The following is a 22032-nucleotide window of genomic DNA, read 5'->3' as shown; positions in this document are numbered from 1 at the left end:
AAGATAAAAATGATACTAAATATATTGGAGATGTTCTTGATTGTTTAACTGCACAAATTTAAGTTTACCTTGTTTGTTCTATTTGCTTAGGCATGATGTTGCCCTACCACCATGTTTACTGCATTTTAAAGCAGTGAATGCTATGGCAAAAATCATACACACCAAGAGTTGACTAGGTCTTAGTTGAGTTCAGTGAGCTAAGTAAATGCTGTTTAATTTTACCTCACTGTATAATTTCATGGTATGATTTAGTATACGTATAGAATGAATGACTAACAAACATTTGTACTTTTCTGGGTAAACTGATTAGGATAAATTACCACAAAGATACATACTGATCCAGGTTCTGCCCCAACATCCTCCATAAAGACACGACCAAATAATTCTAATGACAAACGCCATCTTCCTAACAGCATGTCATGAGATATGACCATGCCCATAAAACTGCAATGAGGTCTGTAAAATAGGAAAAAAAACACTTAACATTACATTGACAAAATGTATATTTTCCTCCCATTACATGAACAAAACACTGCTACATTTCTTACCTGAATGAGGTAAGTGGTGGACCTTCACTCTCTGTAAGGCCAATTTCAGCCAAAAGACTACTCTTTAGCTGTGCCGCCAGGTCGTGAGCAGAGGGCCCAGGTTTTGTGCTTTCTGTTTCTTCCTCAGGAAGCATCTGTTCACTGCTGACTTTCTGGCGAGACTGCATACTCATAACATTCTTCATATTTGCAGAATAAGACATCTTTGTAGGGAGAACCTGAACAGTGTGGACCAACGTGACATATTTTAGCATACTGTTGAGCAGTGTTACAATGTATGTATATGCATAGTTCAATTACTATTTGGTAAAAAAAAAAAAATTAGTTTGAGACTCATTTCATTTCAATTTCATGAAACAGAGTTAAAACTACAATATCTTTTCACTGATAAGCAAGGCTGTTACAGTATGCCATGATAACATTTCTGATGCAGCTTACCAACAAAAAGAAAAATTAAAAATCAAACAAGCTAGTACAACATGCATACATATTCAATGGTGTATTAGTTCACAAACATTGAGAATGGTATTACATTTTAACTACCAAAAGGATAAAAATATTTACCTCAAGACAATTTCTGTCTACTGTCACTTCCATTAACCCCTTGCTGGTATTATAAGATGAAGAATAGAGACCCTGGCTTGGACGGCCAAAGAGATCTTCCTTTCTAGCATTTGGCTAATTAAGGGGGAAAACATGAAGGAAATAAACACAAAATTAATATGAGTTTGCATTTTAAAAATGTTTTCATTTTAAATGTACACATTCAGAGATACAAACAGTTAGCAATGTTGACATTGATATCAGTGAATAGTCAGTAAAAACAACAAGATTCAGAAATATCCCCCACATCTTACAAGCAAAAAAGCAGTGACATTTGAGTCTACATCCCACTTCCAGAAAGTCCTGTGTAACTAATGCTAAGCACACCCCCTACTTTTTGCCTTTACTTTTAGTAGTAGAAGTGAGTCAATAATGCAAAATTATAACGTAAAGAGGGTGGCTGTACCATGAATGAAGTAAATATATAAAAATGTAAAATTTGCTGATGTTTGTGGCACAGAAATACTTAAAGAGTTAGTGCAGGAAATCAAGAAGTAGGTCAGTAAACTCTCCTCAACACAAAGCACTGTCTATGAAACCAAACTTCATCAATAAGGTCATTCGTATACTTTACGGCTACCTCACCACTGATGCCCCAGGCAGGTGTGGGTTCTTGGCATTTCAAGATTATACTGGTGGATGGGATAGCCATTTGAACATAATTTATGCTTGTAAATAAAAGAAATCATTCTCCCTTGCAAATTGTATGTCTTTTCTTCCATTACTGTATGTTCTAAACTGTGCCAATTACAGGAGAAAAGGTTGCTTTTAAACCAGTCAAAACTGTGAGGTCTTGATGGGTGTAAATTTTACTGGTAATATTAAATATTAATTAGTATACAGTTGGACCTGTTAATATTCATGTTCAATATGCTCGTACTTTACCTTACATTACAATAATTAACTCATCACCTAAACACACAAATATTCTTATTTAACGTTGCCACAGTTTGCTATGTTTTTTGCAAGGTTCAAGATGGAAGAACACAAAAAAACCTAGCAGCAGCGATGAGCAATTCCATGGGAGTTGAAGCTGAAGACCAGAAGTTTGCAAAGGCCAAAGAAGGATCATGAAAGTGAAGGGAAAGAAATCACACTCTTTAAGGTATCCAGAGAGGAGGATGTCGCATGCATCCTCAAACCATGTAAAAAGAGGGGCAAGCACAGAATATTCTTTACTCATTTCCAAAACCCACGAAAAAACTCTTTGTCTTTTTCTGTTACAAGCATTACTGCTAGCAGAACAACAAGGAAGCCTGGAATCAAGTGATTCAGTATTACTGAACTTCTCTTTTGAAAAGACCGGTTATGTTTTTGTACTTCCAAACATAAACTCAGTACTGAGTAGCTCCACCGTTATTGTTGATCATTTCAAAAATTCGTTGCGGCATGCTTGATGCAAGCGTTTCCATGAGGTGAGTGGGAACATTTCTCCAAGTGGTGAAGATGACCGCACAAAGGGCATCTACTGTCTGGAACTGTTGTCCATTTTTGTAAACTTCCCTGACATCCATCCCCAAAGGTTCTCAATTGGATTTAGATCAGGGGAACAAGCAGGATGGGCCAAAAGAGTGAGGTTATTCTCCTGGAAGAAGTCCCTTGTCCTGCGGGCATTGTGTACTGTAGCGTTGTCCTGTTGAAAAACCCAGACGAGGACCCTCAGTCATGAGGAATGCTCTCTGCAACATCTTGACATAGCCAGCGCCGTTTGACGCCCTGCACTTCCTGAAGCTCCATTGTTCCACTGAAGGAAAAAGCACCCCAGACCATTATGGCACCCCCTCCACTGTGGCGTGTAGAAAACATCTCAGGTGGGATCTGCTTGTCATGCCAGTAACGCTGGAAACCATCAGGACCATCAAGGTTAAATTTTTTCTCATCAGAGAATAAAACTTTCTTCCACCTTTGAATGTCCCATGTTTGGTGCTCTCTTGCAAAGTCCAAATGAGCAGTTCTGTGGCGTTCAAGGAGACGAGGTCTTTGAAGACGTTTTTTGTTTTTGAAGCCCTTCAGTCTCAGATGCCGTCTGATGGTTATGGGGCTGCAGTCAGCACCAGTAACGGCCTTAATTTGGGTCGAGGATCGTCCAGTGTCTTGACAGACAGCCAATTGGATTCTCCGGCTCAGTGCTGGTGAAATTTTTTTGGGTCTTCCACTTGAATTTTTTGTTCTATAACCCTCAGGATCATTTAAGAAATTTCAAATGACTGTCTTACTGCGTCCCACCTCAGCAGCGATGGCGCGCTGTGAGAGACCCTGCTTATGCAGTTCAACAACCCGACCACGTTCAAAAAGGGAGAGTTTTTTTGCCTTTGCCATCAGAACATGTGACTACCTGACAGAAAATGACAATGAATCCACATCTTTGCACAGATTTGGCCTTTTAAAGGCATGTGGTCCTAAAATTTTGATCAGCTGTAAAACAGCCTGTTTCAATTTAATCGTTATTTTAAATTAATTGAATGCTCAAAAAATGTTTTGTCTCACTCCCATTTCTTCTTGTTGCATGTTGAAGCTCTACTTGGAGCCTTGTTAAGACCCAACCATGCAAAATATGATTTTTTGCCATTTTTCAAGTGGTCTTAAACTTTTGATCGGGACTGTATCAGTTATATCAAATTCAAGGCCTGTGGACCAGACTCCGCCCTAGGACCCTCTTCAAGTGGCCCAGTTCATCAATGTTCAAAAAATGTTACATATAGAAAAACTGAGAGGGGGCATAAGACCCCGTTTAACATGAATTTAATGTATATAGATTGCATCTGTATATAACTTAATCAGATTACATTTACTCCCGGCATTAAACTTCATCTCCTATGTCTGCTCACATCTATCTATGCAGTACAGCAAACCACAGCTACTAACCTGTAGGTAGATTAAGAACTGACTATTAGCAGTAAAAGGAAAAAGGGGGGGGAAACGGGGTGAGCGAGGGTGACATACTATACTAGCATAAAGAAATTTACTGTTGTAGTGTAATACCAAAGATGTGATAAACTCTTGAAGGAGATATTCACTAAAATTGCCACTGCTGCCACCCTACCACCAGTGCTGGCCACCTCTCCATGGTTTTAATCTTTATGCTGCCATTGCCCTGTATAATTCTTCAGTCTTTTCAATTGACTTAATTGTATTAGGTTAGAAAATACAATGGCATTACCATTCATATTAAATGTGAACACTATTTCTAGCCAACTACAAATGTGATTTTTGTGATCCTATCAGCATGCTTATTCCTGGTTTTTTAAAATGAGCTCAAGTGCCATCTGATTGTGACGCACATTAATGCAGGTGAAAACATTTATAGCTAAAGCAAAGTACATCCTCTTGCATGTGTCCTGACAGCCACTGTCACTCACGGATAATTTTTTCATTCAATGCTACTTTTGGTCCTGTGGCTGCCAGCAGCTTTCCTAACACAATGTAGTGTCCAAAAATGAAAAGCTGCTTCAAGAGAGACGCAAGGCAGAGCATACGACTGTGATGAACACTGAGTCACCTGAATGGTTTTTTTTGTGAAAAAAATTGTGGTGGGAGTTTATTGATATATTCCAACACACAGTATATAAAGTATTCCCTCAATAAAATTGAGTTTGACACCCCTGATTTAGACTTATTACACTACCTCCAATGCTCACAGTGCACAAACATTACTCAAAATGCTCAAAAAAATAAAAAACAAATACCACTGACTACTTAATACTTGGGATTTTCTTTTTGGCTCCTGTTTGAGCAATACTAAAAAGTAACAAGCAAGAGAAAAAAAATTAAGATAGCAATACAGCCAAAATTAAAACACAATTTACTTTTATTTTATAAACTGTGACACAAAATGCCCCAAGTAGCCAATTATGAAAGCATGGCCTTGTTATCTGTGGAGCTAATGTTTCCATTAATTACAGAGGGACAGTTCATAAAATGTCTGATCTTGTAAGAGATGTGTGAAAGACACAGCACCCACAAAAAGATTTCATGGGTTCTCACAAACATCACAGCCCAGCCAACACTTACTGTTCACAATGCTTCTATTACTGTAGCATAGCAAATATTAAACCATATAAAGACCAAGACTGTCTTGAATTTTTCACAATTAATTCAACTGGTTTGTAGTACAGTCTCTTACTGGCTGCAAGCTTTGGTCAAAAAAAAAAAGTAAGCCATTGCCTGGATGATTTTGGTTTACAAGGGGAACCAACCATTACAATTACACTTCTAAAACAGTTTGGTATCACAACGGAAAGAATATTTTGCTAATATAAAACATAACAAAAGATGAGGCACAGGAACAAATACACAGTGAAACAGCAGCATTTGCCTGGCCAACTGATGTTCAGAATATTTGCCTTTCCTTCATTATGCATGATGCTCTAAAAGGTTAACACCCACTGACTCGCACAGTGCACTAGGTTATAGAATTTGAATGAGATTTTCAATAATCTGGGAAAACTCCAGTACAAAAGGCTGCTAAATTTAGAGGAGCCATCTGAGATGATTTAGACATCTAGCAAGGACTCTCTATTCCCTGAGGTCACCTAGAGACACATAGATCAAGTTAGAGACATTGCACACCTTAGCCGTTCACGGAACAGGATGCCGTCTACTAACAGGAGTCCCTTAACAGGATGGAAAATGAAAACGAAAATTCAAAACTAAGTGCTACACAGAGTGATAATTACTCCGTTTACAATAGCTGTTTCATCCACGGGCGGTTCATTAGCAACATTTCAACAATTACTATATATTAATGAAATCCTATCATTCTGCCCCCTTAAATAGCAACTAAGAAAGTAAGAATATTACCTGTAATAGATGAGGTTGGTCTGCTAAGGGTATCCCTTCTGCCAGAGGTACTTCAAATGGATTAGGAGGAATGCAGCCTAAAAATGTCATAGAGTCTGAGCGGCGAAAGAAAGGGTGGTTTTGGCCAGACTCTGCTGGAATGCTTTCTTCATCTTTATCATTCAGTGTAGAGCCTATGGAAAATTGGCATTAGCTTAAAAGACTTTTGATAAGGAGCATTACAAGAACCAAATCTAGTTAGAAAATTGTAAAGGCTGCTTTTGAAGAATATATACCTGAAATTATTTGCAATAAAGTATCTTGTTAAAAGATTATATCTAAACACTCAAAATTATAAGCAATCAAGTATATTGACAGGACCGTATAATGAAGATCTTGACTCAGATCACTTTAGTTTATTAAAAATTAAAAAAAAAAAAATCAAAAAAAAAAAAATCACAAACCACCTATTATTTTCTTACACTAAAATAACTGAGTTGATTCACAGTAATTGTAAAGTTATAACTAGAAATCTCACTATCACAAATATTAAAGCATATTTTTAAATTAATTTAAACAAATCTATTACCAGCCAAAGACACACTGAAACTGTCACAAAGCAAGTAACTTTATTAAGAGATTTAAGGATTTAACCAAAAAAAGACCACCACAACAACTTACTCTGATTGGTGTCATCATCATTTTCATGTTCCGAGTCTTCATTATCCAAACCTAGTTCCAATAACTCTCGGGTCCTAAAAAATTAAGCAACAGAATACAGTATATATGAATTTCACTTTTTGAATTGAATTACTGAAATGAACTTTTCAATGATATTCTAATTTACTGAGATGCACCTGTATATAATAGTAAATATGTGTTGTCTTGTTTTCAACTTCTAGAGTTATTCAGACATTTTTTAGTGTATTCTGAAATAAAGGATGGGAAGGCAAGGGATTTTTGTTGTAATTTTTGTTATTGATCAGCTTTCCCCCCCACACCCCCATGTTTTGTTACTATAGCTTTAAATATACAAATGCAAACAATCTCACAATGGCAAATGTCACAAACAAAACATAGCATTTACATTAGTACCAGCCTGGCAAAGAATTTTTTTAAATAACCTCCTATTTAAAAATTAGTAGATTAATTCATTTGGTTGGCACTGCCCCACACCATCTTCAAATGCTTATAATGGGGGAGATAGCATCTTGCTTAGTATGAAATATTTTCTTCAATATTTTATAAAACATTCTTAAAATCATGACGGTGATTGCGCAAAATTTGAAAGCTCAATATATAAGAGTTATTACAGCAAACTATCATAGTACCTTTTTCTTTCTAGCTGAGGTGTATCCAGCGTTGTCTGCTGATTCATTGCTTTAATCCAGTAAATAAGTGCTTGAAACACATAAGCTACATGTTTCAATGAACAGACATCCAAAACTGGTAAAACATCTGAATGTTCATCATTATGAGAACGCATCAAGGAGAGAGCATAGTTTAAGAAGTCCCCACGTGCAGACATCATTCCCTGACGGGCGCTTAACAGTGTAGCACGTCTAAAAGAAAAGATTTCATTTAATTCTTAGCTAAGATTAAGAAAAATTAAATATTTATGAAAGACATACATTAGACACATTTACTCAAAGTAAACAAAAACTAAAACCAGAAAAATGCTTCCTTGCTTATAATAGTACAATACCTTCGACTTTCTAAAGTTCTCAAGCTAGCCTCCTCTCTTGCAGTCATCCTTTCTCTTCTCGCAGAGGACTGGGAAGCATGAAGGGGGTGACTAGGGTGGCCAGGGTCTCCTGCTGATGAGATTGCAGAACCATAACGCAGCTGTGCCTCTGTTGAGTCCATGATACTGACCATCCAGTTCCATGTGGGAATAAGCTTTTCTTCAACATAACTCTTGAAAAGAGAAAAAAAATGTGTACTTATACGTATTAGATAAAAAAAATACAAAAAAGAAAAAAAATAATCCATAACTGTCCTTCTCAGGCTGACTGCTGTGAGTAGTAAGGTAAGGAACCAAGAGTCTTTGGCTTCTCTTAACTGCTTTTCAAACTTTGTTTCAATACTGGGTTATTCTCAAGTACTACTTTCAATGTTTCTATATGCTCACTGTCAGTTATTCTTATAGGTAACAGTTATTTAAAGCCTTATCAATAAGGATGTAATTGGAAGCCATCTTAAAAAAGGCTGGAGACCACCATGTGATTATCACTTGGCAGTTCCAACTTCCTTTAGTCCCCAAAACAAAAAACAAATAGAGAAAGCAACCAGAAGCCAGCTTAGAGGGCATACCCACCCTCAACAAGAGATCAGACAAAGAAGCAATGGTATAAACACTTCGAAATTCTAGTAAGATGAATATGATGGACTCTTAATAAGCATTAATAAACTGTATTCTCTTTATGTGTACACATGTGGAAAAAATTAGCTTGTGTCCAGCAGGATTTCAATCTCTCTCTATTTCACATGCTTCAAATCTGAAACTGCAGTAATTGTCAATTCCTAGATTTAAGAAATTATCATCAAGCCACTTAAGATTTTCCTACTATACTCTAGATGGTGATTAATTTACTTAATGGCAAAGATAAATACATTTTGATCACATCTAAGCAAAACATACCTGTAGGTTAACGGCATCCTGATAAGTAAGTTTGACAGCTGAAGGGATCTGGGAGTATACTAGATGATTATACTTGGGAATTAATCCCATGAGATCAGATATCTGACGGATGACTATGCTGTAGGCTCTGGCTAGACTACTGGCGGACGTCAAGTAACTGCTTGAATTGCTTGCTTCAAGAGCTGCAGCAGCGGCAGCAGCACTAGTGCTGATAGCACCACTGCGACGGAGATTAGATGGATCAATATAGATCAAGCCTGTGGAACTGGCTGTTAAAGACAAAGAGGAAAATAATATATTGATAAACAATATTATATTATTATGCATTTAAGCATTAATTAAATAACAACATCTAAGGATAGAAACAACAGAATTACTTTAACAAAACTTAATCTACCTTAGTTTGCCACACAGATGAAATCTGGCAAATTGATAAAGGAAATAATGCAGACATAAAAGCAAACAAATTAAATGTGCATCATGTCAGAAAATGCATATCAACGTGGTTAATAAAAAAGTAATTTTTTCCCCTCACAAGTTATTCAAACATCTCGAATAACAATCCACTTTTTTTGTGCCAAAGGCCACAGCCAGTTAAACAAAAAAAGCATATTATCATCTGCAAAAAGCAATGATGCTAACCCTTGTCTTGCCAACTGCATACTTTCACATCTTTGACTGTGCCTTGATATTCTGTCCATGAAAACCACAAATAGGAGTTGTGAGAAGACACAGCCTTGACAGAGTCCGGCAACAAAAGTGTATAAATTTGACTTAATGGCAAGTATACAGACATGGCTCTCACAGCATTCATATAGGGAGCAGATAGCATGCAAGAGCAGCCCTGTTACCTCATATTCCTGCAGCACCCCATACAACACCTGTCAAGGGACACTGTATGATTTTTCCAAATCTTCAAAAAAAACATGAAAACTTTATTATCACTCTCCCGTGCACTCTACAGCAACCACACCAGGGAGAAGAGCTGGTTTACTAATCCATTGCCAAGACTAAATCCACATGTTCCTTCTTCATTTTTGGCTAAACCATCTGACAGATTCTTCCCTCCAGCTTCCTTGCATATTCCTTACTTGAGAAGCTGGGGACTGTACCTTTGTAGGTGGAATACACCCTCTGGACATCTTTATTAAATATGGGGAACACCACATCAGTCCGCCACCCACGCTATGCAACACTGAATAGACGTGTTAACCACACAATCCCAACAATGTCCAGCGCATTTAGTATCTCTGGCCAGATTTCATCCACTCTAACAGGTTTGCCACCACAAAGTCCTTGAACCACCATAGTAGACTTTAGCAACATTGATAGGATTTTCAACAATCAGACGTGTCAACACTGCCTCCTGGTTGGTAGAAAAATGTGCACCAAGTTGAGGAGTTCTTCAAAGTGTTCCTTCCATACTTGACAGTTTCCTCGCAAGTCTGGAGACTGGAAAGGTTATGCTTTCCCTTCCTGAGTTATGAAACATGTTACAAACAGAAGCCTAAGCCCAACATTCCAAGGAAATCCTAACTGCTATTCTAGGTCTTTCCAATCTACCCAGCCTATGCCCCTCACTTAAAATCAAACACTCTTACAAGTTACAATCAGTTGACAGCTCTGACCTTCTAATCGCCCAAGTGTCCAAAAACATAGAGCCTGAATTCAAATGACACAACCACAGTTTCTATAGTCAACCTTCGGTCCTAGGTGTTCTGGTAGCAGGAACTTGGAAGCCTCCTTGTGTTCAAATATAGTGTTTGCTATAGACAATCAATGACTAGGAAAGAAATCCAATAATTCCTCCCCATTTGGGATCAAAACAAAAGGCCATTCCACCCAAACATGGTGCTCCATGTATCTCCATTATTGATGTGAGCACTGAAGTCACCCAATTAGACTACCAAGTCAGTGTGTACCCTTTCAAACACCCTTATCCACATTCTCTAAGAAAGCTGAATACTGTGAACAGCTGTTTGGTGTATGTGCACAAAAAGAAAGTTTTCTTCACTGACTTTTAGCTGCCCTTATTGAAAAAGAAATCAAGTATCTCAGGATCTTATCCACAACCAACGGAAAAATGTGAACTTGAGATCGACAAGCGGACTGGAGTGGCAGCAGCTGTTTTGCAGGTACTTTACTGGCCCATGGTGGTGAACAGGGAGCTACGGGTAAACTCTAAATAAACCTCTTGAATTACCAATCGATCTATATCCCTGTCCTCACCTACAGTCATGAGCTGTGGGTAATGACCAAAAGAATGAGACTGGGCTAACACTCCATTATGGGGTGAGAAGGTCTGCAATTTGGTAGAGCCTCAAAGCAGAGTCACTGCTCCTTCATACTTACAGGAGCCGGTTGAGGTGGTTTGGGTATGTCATAAGGATGCGTCCCAGAAGGCTCCCCCTAGAGCTGCTCTGAGCACATCTCATGGGATAGATACCTTGAGCCATACACAAGACACAACTGAGAAATTATATGCCTCAGCAATCTTGGAAATGCCCGAAAAACTCCCCAGGAAGAGCCTGAATCTGAAGCTGGGGACAAGGAAGTCTGGGCTGACCTGCTTGGTTTGCTCCTGCTGAGACCCTCACCAGGAAGATGTTTTTTTTTTTTTTTAGAAAAGTAGAGGAGAGGAGTTACTCAAACATGACATTCACAATTTGAAATAGCAAGGCTGATAGTAAAATGGTAACTGCACCATTGAGCACTCCATTATTTACACTTTAATCAGCACTTGTAACAGCTAACCCCAGCTGAAAATATACCTCTACTTTTCTGTTTTCAAATAAAAAAAAAAAACTTCAGTTTTCGCACATCACCAACAAATGTGGTAAAAGTATAACAGGTAGAAATAAACAATGAGGGCAACCATGTGATTACATATTGGAAGACAGATGGGCTCGCTGTTCCAAATGAGAAAAAAAAAATCCCCCTTGAGACTTATTATGAACTGCTTGTTTTGTTAGAAATGTAACTATAGGAACCGTTACAACTCCACAATCCCAAACAATAAGGTTTCTTAAAACACAAATTTGAAGGTAGCTAAAAGATAAAGTGCTCTCTCATACGTCCAACTCTATTCAGACTCACCAGCAGGGGTTGAGGTGCTTGAAGGTGTATTGCTTGTAGTTCGCTGGTTCTGAGTACTTCGAACTGCCCACTGCATAGAGCGAGGTGCTTGAGCCGCACTGTTTGCATAAGGGCTGTTAGTAGTTCTTTCCAAAGGCTCAATCAAAAAAGTCTCATTCTCCACATCATCACTCTGGCTGCTACTGCTATCAGAATCACTGGAGTCATTGGACTGGGAATCATCCTCTGAAAAGAATGCAGGAACACTGCTGGCACCTTTAAATGGATTGCAAGAATAAGAAATTTCAGAGTAATATGGGCCAAAAAGGCACAAACTGGATCAGTAACACACAGTTTTAATAAGCGGCATGTTCACAATTAACTGTTTATCAAGGATTATTTCATTTCAAGCAATACAAATTAGCAATGCAATAAATAAACACAGCTGTATGCAGCAAGACAAGATTAGTGTTATCATCCAGGCTTCATTACACTACAAAACACAAAAGCAGGTTAGAGGCAAAGTGTGAATTAACCGTAAGGTCAACACTAGAGGGATACTAGAGAAGTCAAACACCTGAGTAAAGAAGAAATATGGGCAACTCGTAACAAAGTGAGGAAAAAATACAGAATAAGAATGTTTTTTAAAATTAAAAAAAATAAATTCACGGCAGTATTGATGGGCTATTAAAACAAGCAGGTTGCTGTAACAAACACTGACAGTTTTGAACTTGAAAACTGAAACTTGTACAATATGTATGGAGGAGAATACTGGCAGACAGCATTTCTTATAAATGTGGGTGGAAATGAAAATGAAATTTGCTGCAAGGACAGGAAAGTGATGGATGCAACACATAAAGGCTTTGTACTGCTGATGATGAAAGCTCTGAGTAAGTACCACACACAAAAAAGTCACAAAAACATAAAAGGATGAGGTTAATCAGATTTCTGTTTTTATATATCAACAGCCTAGCACAAATATTTATCAGTACCATATTATTTATACAGATGACTAAATATCAAAATGACACCAAATTTAATTGCCTCCTAATTAAAGAAATATGAATGTTGTAGAGTATTTGTAATATTAGAAAACAATTCTGTTTTTGAATTAAATATTTTTGCAGAATTAAAATAGGAAGTTAGTCTAACCAGTTGGATTTGTTAGCAATTGCTTGTTCTTTTTACTTAAGTGATTCTTGATGGGGTGTTGTAAAAAAAGACAAAGAACCATCTAACAGTAACAAAACACCGTTAATGATCCATCAATTTAATGCCCACCTCCTTGTGTAATTAAAGCAAAAAAGGACAGTTAAATATGCAGTGCTAACAACAGGGGCAGAAAGGTGTGCCTTTAGAATTCAACACTACGAATTGGGAAGTTTTCTGAAACTGTAATGGCTAAAAGCAGGAGTGGTTACCACAATATAAATTAGCAATAAGTTGTCTTGCCAATGATGTAATAAAAGCCTTGCTTCAACACATGGACTTTGATTCCATGCCCCCCCAAAAATTTAATCTCTCTAATCTGACGAGCAGACAAAAAAAACCTTAAAAATGGATATACTTTCAATTTGGAATTGAGGCCAAATATTTAATTCCATGAAGAATTAGTTTGTAAGTAATCTATTCAAAAATTGTGTTTCCAATGCAGAAAAATCACACACTGTGCTGATGGAATTATCAGGTTTTGATTTGCACGTTTTGTACACAACTTTGTTGTTCTAGAGTCTAGACCTTACTAAGAGTATGCCTAAGCTTGGCTTCTTTGGGGTATCACTAAAGGCTTAAAATCACACATATCCACATTCTGGCTTACTTTGCAATGAATTAATTATCTGTGATTTAAAAACAGTAAGTCACAGTGGCTTACTTTGCAATGAATTAATTATCTATGATTAAAAAACAGTCTGTCAAAGTGTAAGACAAAAGTAAACCAAGAAAGTATGGGATGGCAATATATTTTGTTATAAGGATAAATGCAATCAAAAACAGAGTCAATTACTTTTGCATGTGGGCATCTCTTATAGGATAGAAAAAACAAGGGAGATTCAATTTTTTATTACAGGTTTATGTGACAGAGGTCAGAGTATTTAATTGTTATCCATCAAATGTACACAGAATTTATAAAATAATGTTTTTGGAATTAATCAGACACAGCCACAATAGAATGAAAAACTAAAAACCTTTGCAAGGTGAATTATCCATGTACTAAATGAGGAGAGGATGAGGTGCTGCTAAATTAATCACTAAAAATGCACCCTGTAGTTACTGCCCTGTGTTAAGTTTTATACATATAATGAATGCAGTTAAAGATAATGATAAAACATTTGGCTCGAACCTAGTTAAGCAGCATGAACAAGTAAGTTGTCAAACTACAGTCTCTATACAGACTAAACCAATCGAACCCCCTCAACTCAGTTTTATTTTTGGCACAAAAAACCTTGCATTTACTTGAATATAAAAAATAAAGGTCACAGCCCATTTATATATACTGTGGACAGAAAAAGAAACGTCTTTAACTCTGGTAGCTAACATTTCTAGTGTCCCTCCTGAACTATTTAGTGTTTTTGTTGGGCTTGGTGAAATAACTGGATGCATACAAAGGAATCCAATAGCAAATACACCACCACTCTTAATCTTACATATAGATATTAAAAAAAGCCCATACCAAACAAAGAAAATGCCAAGGAGACCCTACCGCCTGCGAATAAAATAAAAAATCTTCTGTTGAATTAATCAAAATTAACTTATTTACACAGTAGTCCCAACACAAGCTTTAGCAAAATTAAAAAAAGTCAGTTATTAATATGTCAGATTTTAACCAACTTGCCAATGCACAGCCCATAAGAACTACAAACGCCAGATTCTAGGTGTACCTGCTTCAGAGCCTGCAGTGGCAGCTGTAACAACACTCCTTCGACCACTGGCATTATCCTGATTGCTGTGGTTGCTTTCACTGTCACTTTCAGTCTCTGCTGCTGCAAGCAAATCCAGCTCCATGTCACTGCCTAAAAGTAAACACATTAACATTAAAGATACTCAACAGCAATTTGACTGAATAATGCTAAGAATACATGAACTAATAAATGTGTAATGGAATTATTAAAAGATGAGTCACAATTTCACCTGCAATACATGCTGTTTTTGTTTTTAATAATTATCTGAGACAAGAGTCATTTATAAAACCACGTTAAAGATCTGTGTACAAATATACCTACATTTACTGCACAAGTAGGTTTTTTGCTTTGATCAGAGTCATTTGGGTTTGTGGTGGAAGGGGAGATCAAGTAGGAAACTGAACCAGCAAGATTTGGAAACCAGCTGTTACATAACCAGACCTGATCTTTAGAATGTTCAAGCATGGTGTACAAAACGTGCAGTCACCAGAAGATGAAAGACGACCACAGTGCAGCAGTAACAGCCTTAACACCCTAACTAGGTAACTAGCATATTTTTCAATTTCTTCTTTTTTTTTTTTTTTTTTACTTCAAAAAATAACTATTACTTAACTAGTCATGATGTTTAAAAATATTTAAGAAGTAGGGATGTTCCAATCAGTTGTTTCTAGGGACAATACTGATCACTGATTTCATGTATCTAGAATTGGCCAATTTCAATACTTGGTCAATGAATGAGGGGGAAGAGCTGCATCTTCAATTCCATATTAATTACAATTCCTGTTTATGATGTCCACTGATTTTCTGGAAGCATTTATTTAACTATATTTTAACAAAAAAAATGCACGTTTTGCAAATTTTGAGCAAACGACTGGATAACCAAAATGTGGATAATAAGATAATAGCAATGCACGATTTTCTTTTCCCCTACACAAACTTTTTTTTTTTTAATCATTTGCTATTGTACTGCATTGGATGCCACTAGCCTGTGCTATAACAAACTTTTTTTTATCTACATTCTCCATAAAAGTGTGAGATTAACATTTTTTCCTCTAGTATCAATACAAACAAAAGTAATATAAAAATGTATGAGTAATAAAGACTTGAAGGCTTTTGCGGGTAGGATAACAAGATATAAAACATCTTTTTTTGGATAATTTAATTTTTTGTTTGGTTTTCAATAATTACAAAACTTTGCAAACATTTGCTCGTTATGTAATTGTTTTACCTGTGTGATGCATTGTAAGCCTATTTTTAACATTGGCATTGCAGTGAAAAGCTTCTCTGAATTCCTTATATTGATACATAAACAACCTAAATTTGCCATACCATCCTCATCGTGCTCATCATGTTGACCCTCTGCTTCCGTATTCTCCTCTCCCTGCTCTTCTTGTTCATCATGGTGATCCTCTTCCCCAGCTACCCCTTCAACCACCTCCACCTGAAATAAAATAATACTCTGTTAGGTATATTTAAGGATACAATGCGACTTATTTCAAGAATACTGCTTATTTTGAAGCTATTTATGTTATGTAACTTGGATATTTAGAGTGCATTACCTCTTCAACATCAGCAGAAACAATATCGTCTTGTTCTTCATCCCTTCCTCTTACAGGCTGAGACTGACTAATACGCCTCTGTTGTGGATTTCTGATAATATATGAGGACTGGGATTGACTTGTGCTAATGAAAAATATGGATAAAAAAAAGATGCTACAATAACAAAATATGTACAGGTTAAGTCTATACAAAATGCCAGTTTAAAACAGATAAACTTCATGCAACATTCACAACATACAGAGCTCAGGAGAAACAACCAGACAACTCTGTAGTATGACCATGGAAGAGTCCAAGTGACTTGAAATCTTTAGGGTTACTCAGAAAGGCAAAAGTAAGGAGTAAGTTAGTGATGTGCTACTGCGCACAAATATTTTTCTGTTAAGTAGAAATTATAGTCCAGACTAGATTTTTTTTATGATCAAGTCATTTTTGCTCATTATGTTATAGCTTTTGGTTTACTATATTTTATATAAATTAAAATGTGTTAGGCTTGTTGCTATATCACAGTAAATGACAGAGTTCATGGAAGTGTGGGAATCAAATGTATAAAGAGTTTTTTTTTTAGTACCATGACATGCAAAAGGTTGTTTCAAGCTAGGTATGTGTGTTTACAATTATAATTTGGTGTGAATAAATACATATAACAAACAACTGAAAATGATCTTCCAGTAGTCCTTTGGGGAAAGATACCAAGGAGTACACATTTCATCTACAGATTTTTGATTGTACATTGAATCAGTGTTGCTCTCATGTACACTCATCAGAAAGGTGACATCTAATAATTATCTTACTAAAAAAAATTAGTAGTTACAAGAGAATACAGAATAAAAGCATAAACAGAAAATCTCCAAAATGCTTAATTCGCTTACCCATTACCAACAATGAGAATATTCTCAGGTTAAGAAAATAAGCAGAAACACTAAGGACTAATTATCATACCATAAAATTAATTGGTCAAATAAGGATTATTTCAAAGCAATTCCATAAATACATCAAGCAATGTCCACCCATCCATTATCCAACCCGCTATATTCTAACTACAAGGTCACGGGGGTCTGCTGGAGCCAATCCCAGCCAACACAGGGTGCAAAGGAGGAAACAAACCCTGGGCAGGGCGCCAGCCCACCACCATGCACACACTAGGGACAATTTAGAATCGCCAATGCACCCAACCTGCATGTATTTGGACTATGGGAGGAAACCCACACAGAGACGGAGAGAACATGCAAACTCCACGCAGGGAGGACCCGGGATTTGTCTTTAAATTTCAATAAATGAAAACATCTGGGATGCTTATTCTTGAGGTACACTTTTGATAAAAAAACATTTCAGTTGATCATGCAACTCTTGAATGCTAACTATCAAAACAAAATTATGCATGTAACCAAACAAATAAGCTTTCTTAAAGATATTGTTGAGGACATACTTGCTTGACTGGTCTGGAGATGGCCTTGGTGGCAGTGGCTCAACAGAGAACAATTCTTCGCTGCCTTGCATTGCATCGATGCTCGTACTTGCCAGGGTGAAAGGAGCAGTTGGTCGTGCAATACCCATTCGCACCGGTACAATCAAGGACTCTGCCACATTACAGAGCTCTTCAACAGCATAGGGTAACAAAGCTTGGAAAACACGCTTACATTTACCTATTGGCTGAGGAATAAAGGTGCTGGGGAATGAAAGAGAAGAAGAAGAAAGCTTAAAAGAAAAAATAAAATTATAAAGAGCAAACACTTTATAATATAAGAAGGAATTTGTTGTTATACACTTTGTATGCAGTAAGCATTTCCAAAATATGTACACACACAGTATTAGATTACTGTCCATGCTCTAGCAAAAAGCACATAATGCAACTGACACACTTCACAAAATTTCCAACATAAGTGCAGTGCAATAAAAAGTAATCACACCCCTGGAACTTTTCACATTATCATTATTATTTATTATTATGTAACATTTATTCACATTGGATTTAATTTGGCTTTTTTGACATTGATCAGCAGAAAGTCTATAATGTAAAAGTGAAAACCTCTACACAAAACATTTTAAATAAATTAATTACATTTAGTGATAGGAAGCAAAGTTCTCACATAGAAAGTACTAATTAAATCAATTCAAAAAATTACTGCATTCAATTGTTCCATTTAAAACAATGCTAAGATTCACAGTTACCCAAAATATATAGAGAATGTGTTTGTGCAATACACAAAAAATGTAGATGCAAGCTAAAATGTTTAAAGACTATGTTTAACACAGTCATCTGCATGAAGTGAAAGATAACAATTTTATTTGCTGTTACACTCCAAGACTAAGCTTAACTAAGGTGCTCAATTAATTAGGTGCCATCTACATGACTAATACAGCTCTTTTATTTATGTATGTTTTGAAAATATACTTTTCACTGAAAAAATATTCCTATTCCTATTTTCCTAAATAGGTGAGTAGGATGATCGATCCCTCCAGCATTTTGAAGTATATATTAGATATAAATACCTACATTTCTTATTTAAATGATATAAATGATGTCAAGTAAATACTTTAAAGAACCTGTACCTCCAAAGATCACACTATAAATTTAGAAGTGAAAAAAAAATTTATAGAGGAAAAAAGTTAAAATACAAGAGGTGCTATAAAAGATATGGTTAACAATACAGATACATATTTATTAAAAATGTAGATTGTGATTAAACTCAAAGACTAGTTCTAAAAGGCATTTTTACCAATTAGGAAAAATGCCTAAGGACCCAAAACTTCCCAGAATTGCTTTAATAAATAAACAACGAAATTCATTATACAATTTAACAACAATTCTATTTAAGACACAACCCTTGAGATCCAATACACATGTCCTGAACGCTTGGAGAGTATAGGTAGGTGCGAAGCCATAAAGCTTATTGCTTCAAAGATTGCACACTTGATGCTACCAAAAGAAAACATTTGCTTAGTGCAATGCAATAACAAAGTGTAGCATAGCAATTGTGCACTTTACCAGAGAAACTGGAATTAAATGGGGAGTGATAAGGGTTTATTTGAATGTGCAGGAACTGCTTTTGTACCAGTATTGATGTCAAAAGTTGGTAATGGTATCAATTCCAAAGTCAAAATTTTAGTACCGATCCAACACTAGTGTGCCTGGTGTGAGGTCATGGTGCAAAATCTAGTGTTGCATGCAAAAAGACCCAGACATTCCTGTATTTTTCTCGACGTTATCCAACAAACACTTCAACAGTTTAGTGCAATTTTGCTGATTAACAGTCTTTTATAAAAAGTTATTAATTTATAAATAAGGTAGTATTTCCAACATTATTTTTTAATCAGTGGTAAGAGGCCATGTTGCACGAAACCCTACACTGTGTTTATACCAAGCTTACTATTGGTGCATAAAATTAATTTTACATATACAGTTATACTGAAGTCTTAATGTAAGTGCACTTTAATACTTTTGTTATTATTCATCCAAATGTAATGAAAATGATAGTGCGAATTATGCATAGCTTTATATTTAAATTAAAAAACACAATGTGAGTAAAAATACTTACTTTTTCTTCTTTGAAGAAGCCATTTCAACACTAAGAATAACAAAGACTCGAGCAACTGAGCGCAAGAACCTCATTGTGACATTTATTGCTTCTTCTCTTCGACCTGGGGTGTATTTATTTTGTAACTCTTTCACCAATGTTCCCAACAGAGTATCTAAAAGCTATTAGAAATAATATAAACATACTTAATTTAAGTACGGTAGATTTTTACACATTCACAGATCATCCTCTTACACTCTAAATAAATCAAAACGGATAGATGACTGAAAAGTCAATTGTAATATTGCTACAAATACAAATTTTAGCCATGCTGAATAATCCATCCTTTCAATTCCTGAACCTACGGGCTCCAGGGAGCAATGGCGTTTCCAAGTGTATCTACAGAAAATCAGGAAAAACACCACTCTATCACATGGTGTACACATACTCACAGAGACAATTTATAACAATCAACCCACAGACTAAAAAACACCAAGGCATATGAGAGACAGAGGGAGACCACAGAAAGCGACAGTGTGCCATGAAGTCTGCTTCACAATCATGATCATATTACTCCTCAAAGTTATCTGTACACTTACATTCTAAGAGCAAAGTTCCTTTGAGAGAACTATGAATCAATTGCTGTCCTGTCTAAACTCAACTAAATGATACGCTTTGTAAAATTTAAATATTCAGCATCCTTCATTTTGTGTGTTTATTGGGTTTTTGTTGCTCTTTTCATCAAAAATACTCCAAAAAAATTAATATTCCTGTTAACTTTAAATTTATAAATAAGAATTAGGTTACAACATGATAAAAAGTCAAAAGTAGTGTTTAACAAATGTCAGACTCACCAAAATATCTGCCGTGCATTTCACAATCAAGCAGTGTGTAAAGCAGTCAAGCCTGATAGTTCCGCTTTGCTGATTCAGGTAAACTTGTTCTTCTGGCAGCAGATGACCTATTCTACTACTTGCACTTAATCTATCAAATCACAGTCAAAATGAAAAACGATTAGACAAGAACACAACATATCGTAATATAAGATAGCTGAGAAATATTACTACATACGGATCTTTGTTTTCCTGGGAACCAAACATGATCATAGATTTTAGTGCATTCCAATCTTGAAGTACTCGTTCAAGAGCAAGCTGTGCAAAACGAGGAGGCTCTAGATCATGGTCAGGCATGTCCGAGTCTATAAACCAGAGATACAAAAGTGTATTTTAAAAAAGCTACAACTAAAGTAGTGAAGCACAGTGAGCTCACTTTTTCTACTCCAAAAGCTTCAACCCACAGACATTGCAAGAGCTTTATGGACAATAATGAATTTCTAATAATTTAACAATAAACATTTTTTAGAACTGCGAAGAAACTCTGAAAATGCACCCACCTCTGTTATCATAAAGAGATATATGAATAACAAAAAGGGGATATTTCATTGTGTGTTGCATATTAAAGCACATAACATGATGTTAAGGTAAAAATATAAAGACTTTAATCAACTATGGAGAATAATGTCAAAGTATTGTGGTTCACATGATGCCAATGTTAACAGCATCACCTAGCTAAAGTATTTCCAAAAAATGTTTCACTATAAAAAACTTATGGTATTCTTTGATAAATACTTTACAGTAAAGTGTAAATGTAATACAATAATTCTCATTTTCAAAGCCAAAATAAATACATTTCAAATATAGCCCGTTCCAAAGAGTACCAGGATTTTAAAATACTGTTTTATCTGCAAACTCATAAAATTAAGATTTTAAAAGAAAAGGTTTGATTTGTCAAAAGTTTAAGCTTGTTCCTTGTACTAAGCATAAACGCTTTAGTGTTCAAGTAAATTACTTAGTTTACTTGCCCTACTTTCCTCACCATTTCAGCCATTTAATTTACTCAAACGCACTTCATAATTCTACTCTGCATATTTTCATATCACTGTGTTCCAAACTTGTATTATTTCCAGTTTGTTTTGATATGCAAATGCAAATCAAGCCATTTTGTTTTGGGAGCTGATGAAAGATTTGAATTTGTGGAATATTCTATATACTTTTGCTTTCTTTAAGTTTTTGCAAACATTAGATTGTGATGCCTTTACCTCTGTGTTTTGTAGGCGTTTTGCAATTTAAGAAACAGTTGTTTTTACAGTTCAGTTTTTTAATGGACAACTGTCTTCCAAGCCAATCATGCACAATTTTCAATTAAATCAGTAATTTTTTTAATATTGTAAACTAGCAGGGATACCTGGTACTGCTTAGCATGAAATAAAGTGGAGGTGCAGTCTCTAAATAAGTTCCCCAAGGGAAAAATTTTGACCTCAAACTAAAATTTCACAGATTAAACCACTGTGGAGAGCAACTTTGTATACATCTGCCAAGTCCCAAAAATGTCTCTTAGGGGCACTTTTTTTT

At 36.0% G+C, this 22032-nt stretch overlaps 1 protein-coding gene across 9 annotated transcripts in view; it reads right to left on the bottom strand.

The window, feature by feature from the left end:
• The window catches only part of ubr5 (ubiquitin protein ligase E3 component n-recognin 5), a 110322-nt gene that overhangs the window by 17754 nt on the left and 70536 nt on the right, over nucleotides 1-22032 (bottom strand). For 6 of the 9 annotated variants that reach the window (XM_039737202.1, XM_039737203.1, XM_039737204.1 and 3 more), the window contains 17 exons: nucleotides 20693-20819; nucleotides 20476-20605; nucleotides 19643-19803; nucleotides 17533-17772; nucleotides 16106-16229; nucleotides 15876-15987; nucleotides 14526-14657; nucleotides 14318-14350; nucleotides 11668-11922; nucleotides 8572-8840; nucleotides 7636-7847; nucleotides 7262-7492; nucleotides 6612-6685; nucleotides 5952-6124; nucleotides 1113-1226; nucleotides 549-766; nucleotides 336-456 (listed from right to left, as the gene is read on the bottom strand). In XM_039737202.1, the coding sequence (XP_039593136.1) occupies nucleotides 336-456; nucleotides 549-766; nucleotides 1113-1226; nucleotides 5952-6124; nucleotides 6612-6685; nucleotides 7262-7492; nucleotides 7636-7847; nucleotides 8572-8840; nucleotides 11668-11922; nucleotides 14318-14350; nucleotides 14526-14657; nucleotides 15876-15987; nucleotides 16106-16229; nucleotides 17533-17772; nucleotides 19643-19803; nucleotides 20476-20605; nucleotides 20693-20819 (2726 nt within the window). The remainder of the gene's footprint in view (nucleotides 1-335; nucleotides 457-548; nucleotides 767-1112; nucleotides 1227-5951; nucleotides 6125-6611; nucleotides 6686-7261; nucleotides 7493-7635; nucleotides 7848-8571; nucleotides 8841-11667; nucleotides 11923-14317; nucleotides 14351-14525; nucleotides 14658-15875; nucleotides 15988-16105; nucleotides 16230-17532; nucleotides 17773-19642; nucleotides 19804-20475; nucleotides 20606-20692; nucleotides 20820-22032) is intronic. The other 3 variants (XM_039737205.1, XM_039737209.1, XM_039737210.1) reach the window with 1 other exon arrangement.

The sequence above is a fragment of the Polypterus senegalus genome, chromosome 15 (genome assembly GCF_016835505.1).
Source record: "Polypterus senegalus isolate Bchr_013 chromosome 15, ASM1683550v1, whole genome shotgun sequence".
Lineage (NCBI taxonomy): Eukaryota > Metazoa > Chordata > Cladistia > Polypteriformes > Polypteridae > Polypterus > Polypterus senegalus.
Note: the sequence above shows the minus strand (reverse complement) of the source record. Positions and strands in the feature narration are given on the sequence as shown.